At 34.3% G+C, this 9166-nt stretch overlaps 1 protein-coding gene across 8 annotated transcripts; it reads right to left on the bottom strand.

The window, feature by feature from the left end:
• Positions 1 to 230: 230 nt before the first annotated feature.
• On the bottom strand, positions 231 to 6585 carry LOC799640 (intelectin-like). Of its 8 annotated transcripts, none has more exons than XM_073908551.1 (9): positions 6529 to 6585; positions 3677 to 3799; positions 3436 to 3525; positions 3196 to 3351; positions 2305 to 2552; positions 1753 to 1911; positions 1530 to 1650; positions 1299 to 1402; positions 231 to 698 (listed from the first exon to the last, which is right to left on the bottom strand). In XM_073908551.1, exons 3-9 carry the CDS (start codon positions 3503 to 3505, stop codon positions 546 to 548), a joined length of 1011 nt encoding a protein of 336 aa, XP_073764652.1. In that variant the 5' UTR covers positions 3506 to 3525; positions 3677 to 3799; positions 6529 to 6585; the 3' UTR covers positions 231 to 545. The 8 variants fall into 8 exon arrangements, with proteins under 8 accessions (XP_073764652.1, XP_073764651.1, XP_073764656.1 ...); XM_073908550.1 differs by lacking the exon at positions 6529 to 6585 and adding an exon at positions 6236 to 6380 and having other exon boundaries at positions 3677 to 3742; XM_073908555.1 differs by lacking the exon at positions 6529 to 6585 and adding an exon at positions 6328 to 6363 and having other exon boundaries at positions 3677 to 3742.
• Positions 6586 to 9166: the final 2581 nt, after the last annotated feature.

Genomic DNA, 9166 nt, shown 5'->3' with positions numbered 1-9166 from the left:
AATGCATTTTAAAAGGAATCAATTTACATCTAGTGTTAATGTGTCTCTTATAAAGGATATTGATGTGTTTATTGACAATATTTCTAATTTTAAAATGAATTTGAATCTATTTTATGTGTTATACATGACATAAGATGCATTCATAACATTTTATATTGTATGCCTTTTAAGAATCCTGATAATAGTAGCCACAAACATTTGGAAACATGCAGACTGTAAAAAAAGTGAAATAAGATTGAACAGAACCTATTATCTTTATTTGAATGCCATACATTTGTATCCACTTTTGAACAGCAGGAAGAAACAAACAATTAGAGGTTTTAGATCTAGCAGAAGCTCATTAAATAATTAATATTAGAGGCTGATTTTCTGTTTCAGTTCCAAACACCACGACCACATATTTATTAATTACAGATCAATATAGAGGATATATAGTATATGCTAAAGAAAAACATTCAAGCCAATAATTGCTTTTCCAACATTCAGCTGTAAACCACTGTGGTATGTCCTGGAGAGAAGGATAGAGTGGTGGTGTTTTTAGGTTTTCAGCGATAAAAGAGAAGTACAGCTGCTTCAGTTATCTTTTTGGATGCACTCCATCCTGCATTAGTGCCATAACCATCCCAGTCAAAACCCGCAAAGTCCCCACACTGTCTAGGGGATGCCTCAGGAAAATATCCACCACCGCCAATACAAATCTGCAGGAATATAAATGATAAAAATTCAACTTTTAAAAATATATTGGTGTAGTAAATGTACATTTTTAATGTATTACTGTAAATGTACTTCAGTTTCTATGCTCTACATTATGAAATATTGACATTGGTGAGTACCACTGTTACATTCTCCAGCTGGAATGCCTACGAGCTCCACTAAAGGGCATCATATTGAGAGGGGTCTGGATGCAGACCTGGTGCAGTGCAATCTGGGCTGCATCCAATGCTTTTTAATGGGCTCAACCCCACTCTTCACAGTGACGTCACTAGCTCCATTTGAGTGCATTGTGTCTGACATCTCAGCTTGCATCAAGCTCAGCTTGTATCATAAAGGCTGCATCCAAATAGTATTGATAATATTCTACAGTCTTACACTGCAGGGGTCTCATTTATAAACGAGGCGTGCACACAAAACAGATGGGCAAATAAGCACTACGCACACCTTCACTCAGTCTTGTATCATGGTACAGTATGTGTATTTCTTAACCATTCTTTGTTACCCAAATTGTTTGAAGAACAACCATCATGTCACAAATACTGTCTATATATTGATTTAAATAATCAAGAATAGTCTTAACTCACATGTTCAGAGTTACAGCCAGTCGGTTTAACACCTGAGCAAAGAGCCAAGGCTGCTTTTTCAGTATTGAAGACTCTGAATGTGATGTATCCAGGTGCAAAGTTTGCTTGAAAAACAATCATTAAATTAAATACATCTCAACATTGATGATGCTTTATAAAAAAAATATACATCACTGAATCACATTCACTGTTACATGGCAAAAAAAATATTGGATCGAGGTGTAGCCATACTTCTTGTATTGGGACCATACAGTAATTTGGTAGACTCTGTATTTCCAGTATCATACACGATTGGGACAGCAGGTCCGTTATCGATGTTGCATGACCCTAATCCATACTTCAGAGGGTATTTCTATGAGGTGAGAATAAAAATAATTTAATAACAATTTGCCTGTATTTTTGACAAATAGTTTTGTCAAATCTTAGCAAAACTCATAACTGGTATTTATCTGACCTTGAATAAACTGAAAAGGTTTCCTCCATGTTGTGTAAGGAAGCGATTTTCAGTGTGGTATCTCAGGAAGGAAGCAGTGGCCCAATTTTCCAACTCACTGTTATTAGGAACGTGCCACACAGATACATCCTGAGCCGCAATATCGAAGTATCCAGGATTCTGTTACAGAAAGAAAATGGACCATTATTTTGATTGTTACTCTAGTGTCTTCATTTTTTTATTATAGTACAGGGGCTGTTGACAACTTGGCTATTTGAATGGCTATGAACATTTTTAGTTGGGCATTTATTTTCAGAAAAACACACCGTTAAATAGTTTCAGGCCAGTCTTGACCGCATTACAGTTTCATATCACTACACTGAATAATGTCAGATATTTCACAGCCTACAACATCCAAATATAGAACAAAATAAAAGACTTTGGATAAAATGTCATTAAGTTTGATAACCAACTTTGCAATGACCAAATCACTACCTCTAGTGTTTAATATAATTCATTGGCTCAATGGTTATTCTTTACTTTTTATTAGCGAAAAGTAATAATAATGTATACCTTATAATCGTCACTTGTAGAAGCCTCCACACTTCCAAATGTGACTGTATTAGCCCATGTCCCTTCACCATTAGGCCTGTTTGGGTCATTGCCCTGCTCGCTAGACCAGCGGTCACCAACTGTACACTTTCCGTACATGTTGTTTTCATGAACACTGGCCACCAGCGTCCAGCCGCCGCCTGCAGTGGTCATGTCACAGTATGTCTGGTAAAGGACTCCTTTTGAGGAGATCAGGTAGTACAGGCCATCTGTGTGAACAAAACATTCTTCGGATTAATTTTGCGATTACTTATATTTAAAAATCTCTTGCTTTCTTTCTTTCTTTCTTTCTTTATATATATATATATATATATATATATATATATATATATATATATATATATATATATATATATATATATATATATATATATATATACATATGAGCAATGACACATGAGTAGCAGTGCGAAATGGCTGCATATCGGCACTGGTAGGAGGCGTGCGTTTGCCCCAGGCCGAGTGCCTTAGTGCCCCCACCAGTGCCGTTATACAGCCATATCACACTGCTATGAGTGTGATATTGCATTTATACAACAGTTTGACAGCATAATTATGTATATAAAAACAAAATCAAACATGGAGACTCTCAAAAACCCTTTTGTATGAGGAACTACTGAATTCAAATTAAAAGCTGACAGTTAAACAGCTGAGCAAGCATCTTTTAAACGACACTTTAGATCTGTAGTGTCTGCTTGTTGCTGGCTGAATGTGGGCGGAGTAATTCACAAAGGGTAAAGAGGCTGCAGGGGTGCTGATATTACTTAAATATATCACGGCTATCAGCCAATCAGATTCGAGAACCAGACAGAACTGTTGTATAAATATATATATCCATCATAATGAACATACCATCATAAACCTTATACTTGTCACGAATTTCTTTGCAGCTGCTTGCAGCATAATTTGCAAATATTTCAGCATATTTAATCCTGCCCTGAAGTTTTGCTATTCCAAGATTGGGGCTGGCTTCTCCATTTGTCTTGCATGGTATTTCTTGGTCATCCACTGGAATGAGACAATAAAGACATAAATTTTAAAATCTTAAAATAAATTTGTTTCAGTGAAAGAATATTAATAAAGATTACTTACAAAATACAATACTTGCAGCCTCACAGAGCAATAAATTAAATGAAAGACTGAGAAGGATCCTGAAAAACATTTTTTTCCAAGGAGGACAATCTGTGAATGAAAAGAGAAAAGTTATTCATAGCTGCATCAACACTGCAAACGGAAATTACCCTTCTTCCTTCAGCGTTTTTGTGAAAGATTATTTTTCTTTTTTTAATTATTATTTTACATTTTCACAATTGTAGAATGCAAGAATTCTTACATATTTGTTTCTTTTGTCCTTGTCGTGAGTTCCTTTCCTTTGAGTTAGCGAGATCTTTCGATGCTTCTGGTTTTTGGATCAATCCAAGAATAAAATTAAGAAGCTTGGTGTAGCCTATTTATACTTAATCAGGAGTGAGATATAAAAAAAGATCTGAAACTCTCATCTTATATTAAGCCAAGATTAAAGCCTATTAAATAAACATATGAAGAACATGCGTCATAGAATGAGTGAAATAAGGATTCTGTTGACCTAGAGATCATTGTACTATAAAAAACACACTGAACTTAAAGCATACTCAAATCTTTATCAGGGTGTGGATTTTTGGCTGTAGTTCACAGGTATAAAAGTTCATTGTTAGTTGTCACTCAAACATCTTTCTGTTAAACAATTCATTTGTATGATCAACAAGACTTTTTTGCACAATGTACTGTATGTGGGGAAATCTTGGCATAATGGAAAATTCTTGATTGTGTGGAGTTCTGTTAAAATGACTGGATTTCTCCATGAAAAAAAAAAAAATAAAATAGCTAAATATGACACACACACACCCAATAAATGACATTTGCTCTTTGATCAAACTATTTATTTAAAATGAGATGAAACACCACAATTCTTGATTCTTTAATTTTTGGGGACAGTCTAATAGTTTTTTGTTCACTTAATTAAAATTTGTAAAAACAAATAAATGTATTTAATTATTTACATTCAGCTTAATCTCTTATTTATCAAGGGTTGCCACAGAGGAATGAACCACCAACTATTGCAGTACATGTTTTACACAACGGATGCCCTTTCAGCCATAACCCAGAACACAATTACATTTACACATACACATACACATACACACACACACACACACACACACACACACACACACACACACACACACTCATGTGGGGGCAGAACATGCAAACTCTAGAAATGCCAACTGGCCCAGCCAGGACTGGAACCAGCAATCTTGCTGTGATGTGACAGTGCTAACCACTGACCCGAAAAAAGAACAAGTTAACCTAATTCCTTCATGTTATCCCAACACAAATCAGTTTTGTGGAAACCATTTTTTTACAGTGCAGTTTTAGCCCCAAAACAGCTTTTATCGAATTCAAGCTGATACATTTAATAGTCCTTGATTTAAGTGATAGTTTATCAAAAACAGAAAATGTACTCATTATTTACTCTCCCTCAACTAATTCCAAACCTTTATGAGATTTTTTCTTTTGTTAAACCCTAAAGAAAATTGTTTGGAAAATGTTGGAAACCTGTAACCATTGATTTTCATAGTAGGCTAGTTAAAACAAATATGAAGGTCAATGGTTATCATCAATTTTTAAAAAGACTAATATTGTGTTTAACAGAGTAACAGAGGGTTTAACATGGTTGAGTAAATGATGACAGATTTTTTGTGTGTGTGAACTATCCCTTAAGCAAAGCACTGAATCATCAAGTATCACAAAGATGATGAAAGATAGAATTGCAATGGTTTGATTGATGCCACTAGAACCGAGAAGTAACGTGCCTCAGGGTAACAGTGTGCCAAAACACACAAATGCATTCTTGGCAATTTGAGAGCCTGTGTACGTGGCAGGTACACCTGTGAAAAGCCTCACGTGCCCAGATATTGTGATATGCTGAGGAAATACAATTAAAGTTAGTTTAATTATGTATAAAGTGTTTATTGATATACAAACTTGTATGTATTTTGCTTTTTAACTTCTTTATAGCCACATTAAACGCACAATTAAGCAGAAACTGAGAAGTTTTTTTTTAAATCGAAGAGTATAAAATTGTGCAAAAGGTTTTGTAAACACGACAATTAAATGTATCATAATGGTTCATAATAAATTCTTCCCACACTCGCACTTAAATACTTGAGCCACAGAAATAACTAGCCTGATCTCACGAGGAAACGTTATGTTTTGGTACCAGCCTTCATGTAAGTAACCAATAATCAAGAGCAAGGAGAAGTGTGACTTGTGTATTTCCAAACGCTGAAAACCCACAACCCTATACTTTCAGTCTCCCAACTACTAACACATTCACTGCTAAGTTTTATATATATGTGTATATATATATATATATATATATATATATATATATATATATATATATATATATATATATATATATATATATATATATATATATATATTTTATATATATATAAAGTTTTACTGGTTAATTAAACTAAAACTCATTAGGAACTTTTGTTGATAAGTTACTTTTTAGAGCAGGAACCACGTGACTGAGTTGCGGCGGTTAGACTGTATTTAAATATGCAACGTTTATCTCGATGTTTATCTCGTTGGCACAACGAGCTGTTATTAAACGATATGATAATTATTATTTCTTCTTTGCTTTTAATTTTTCTCAAAATTTAAACAGAAAGTAAAATAAAAACGCCGAAACAAAAATGCCAGAGGGGAAACCAACAAACCGGTGAGAATTAAGAGCTGAATCAGCAACAGCTAAATTAAGTTAACGCTAACGTTAGTCCAAAGTGACAAATTGAAGAGTTGATAGTTACTGATATTTAAACTGACACGATGATATTGTTACCTGGTGTAGTGGACTATTCCCTCAGCATACATTAACTATAATTTATTTATTAATTTTTTTATATAACATCCCTAACGTTAACGTTACTCAACTGTAGTCTAGCGTAGTAAGAAGTGTCTGTCGAACAAAATATTAGGCCTAAATAGGATTTAACTATACATATACAAATAAAAACCTACAAGTAAAATCAGAATTAATTGTTCAATTGTGATTTTGTGTACAAGAAAAAGAACCATTTGGAATTAGTTTTTCCATTACAGGACATATCTACAGTAATATCTACTTAGGATTACTTCAATAGATGCGTTGGATGTGCTGCAGAGATATAATATTTAATAATAACATTTTGTAAAATAAAGAAACCAAACTTATCATTTTATATTTTTCTGTAGTTGAACCTCATATAATAAACTAGTAATTATAAAATAAATCACTGGAAATTTGTAATGTTTTGCTTAAAATATCAAAAATGTACGTAACGTTAATGTTTTTTTTAGGAATAACCAATGTGGCCCGATGCTGACTGTAATAGGCACCTGCCACAAGAGGGCAGTACATTTACTTGAATTGTTTCTTCAAAAATCTTCAACTGGAGATTTTCCAAGCTACTTCCTCTTGCTGACAAACTGGTATGTATTTGTGTTAACAGGCTTTTAAATTTCATAACCAAGTCCCAATGCACTTTAGCAGAAATAAATTTGTCGTGTCAAATGGCATGATCTTGTGTATTTGTCATTTTAGTCGTAGGTATTTTGTAACAGTGTTGACACTATAGACCACTGGCATACACACACCGTGTCGACATTCTGACCCTCGGTTATTGTAATAGAGACCTCCTGGTCAACTACACTGCTATGATCACAATTTGAAAGAGCATGAATAATAGATAGTGTGCACTGCTGTGTGTTTTTGGAAGGAGGATGGTAGTAAATCATCACACATGACAGTTTTTAATCTTCCAGATTAATGTCATTCTTCAAGATGCAAGGAGGAAAGAGTGATTAGTGTGCTTGACTTTGTCATTGCTCCTTTCCTTTATTGTTCTTCTCTCATATCTACATTTTCTTTTCTGAAAGCTCCAAAACGCTTTATTATACAAAAAGTATCTGTGACGTTTCAGTATATATAGTATATACACACACACACACACACACATATATATATATATATATATATATATATATATATATATATATATATATATATATATATATGTGTGTGTGTGTGTATGTATGTATGTTAGGGCTGCACAATATATCGCTTCAGCATCAATTTCACAATGTGATCATACGTAATAGTCACAGGATATGCAATGTAGAGTTTGTATCATAATTTATCATTTGCATGTAAGTTTTATGCCTGTGATTGTATAATGATTCATTCAGGTATAATAAATTCTACCATTTGTGACCCTAACTATAGTTCATTTTATTTAATTATTAAAATTTTTATAATTTAATTACTGTACTTGAATACTGTTAGACAATATGAATTTCTCACATTTATCTGTTTCTAACTTGATTTTGTAAGATATTAATTAATTTTTTTAATGAATTTTAGAATGCATATTTTAATTAAACCTATTCAGATGCAGCTTATTTAAAAAAGCATGCTTTTTAAAGCCAAAAAGTTTGTGTTATAAATTAAATGCTGAATCTTAATATTTCTTCATACACTCACCGGCCACTTTATTAGGTTCACCTGTCCAACTGCTCGTTAACAAAAATTTCTAATCAGCCAATCACATGGCAGCAACTCAATGCATTTAGGCATGAAGACATGGGCTGAGTCCAAAACCGCCTACTACTCAGTAGGTACTGCATTTAATTTAAACGTATTACTCGGCCGTTAGAAAAGTACGTTCTATACAGTATGAACGTGAAAAGTATGAATGGAATTCGCACGTACTACATCTGCCATTTTGTCATGGTCATGTGACCTACCTGCATCAATTGCGTCGCTTTACTCCCATTCATGAATTGCATGGGATGCGCACTCTAGAATCTCGCCGGAAGTAGTAAGTCATTCGGGTACTTCTCGTATACTGATTTTCAAATTCTAAGAATTTGGACATTCTACTCGGCTCGCATAATGATTTTAGCGTACCATATAGTATGGAAGTATGTGGTTTCGGACGCAGCCATGGGCTGTTTCTCAATATGCGTTCTTCAGCGGTCTTGCGTCCTCGTGTTCTTGTGAAACGTGTTCAGTAGCTGCCTAAGTTCAGTTCCAATACTCAACACTGCAAGTACGGAGGACACATGAATCTTCCCGGATGTGATTTTGATATCAAAGATGTACAGATGCAGACTTGAGTACCGAACTCGCTCTGGAAGTCCCAGTAGTCATTGCGGCCTGAGGTGGGAAGCGCTGCGTTTAATTTAGATTTATTATTAAAGTTCAGAGATATCATTTATTTATCTCAGGAGTTTTCCTAAATAAAATGGTGACAGTAAACATTTCCATGAACATCTTAATTAAGGAATAAATACATGTGTTTGTTTGCTGAAATTCATATTAAAATAGGTTTTATTTATATTGTGCATAGTATATTTAGAATGTTTTTATGCAAAGTATATATTTTAAAAAATGGAAAACAATAAATCGTTGCATGAATGGTGCACTGTTTAAATAATTTACCATTTAAAAAGTGTGAGGGTCATGTGACCATCAGGAAGAACGCAGCATCTCATTTCTTAAAGGACGCATTCTCTGCCCTGGCGGTCTCCTGAGATCGTTCTTCTGAGGACACCTGGCAAGACCGGTCTCCAGAAGAACGCAAGTCCGTTCTCTGCGTTCTTGGAATTGAGAAACAGCCATGGTCAAGACGATCTGTGGCAGTTCAAACTGAGCATTAGAATGAGGAAGAGAGGTGATTTACATGATTTTGAACATGACATGGTTGTTGGTGCCATACAGGCTGGTCTGAGT

This window comes from Danio rerio, chromosome 7, assembly GCF_049306965.1.
Source record: "Danio rerio strain Tuebingen ecotype United States chromosome 7, GRCz12tu, whole genome shotgun sequence".
In the NCBI taxonomy this organism is placed as follows: domain Eukaryota; kingdom Metazoa; phylum Chordata; class Actinopteri; order Cypriniformes; family Danionidae; genus Danio; species Danio rerio.
The sequence above is the reverse complement of the archived record's forward strand: the minus strand, read 5'-3'. Positions and strand labels throughout refer to the sequence as shown.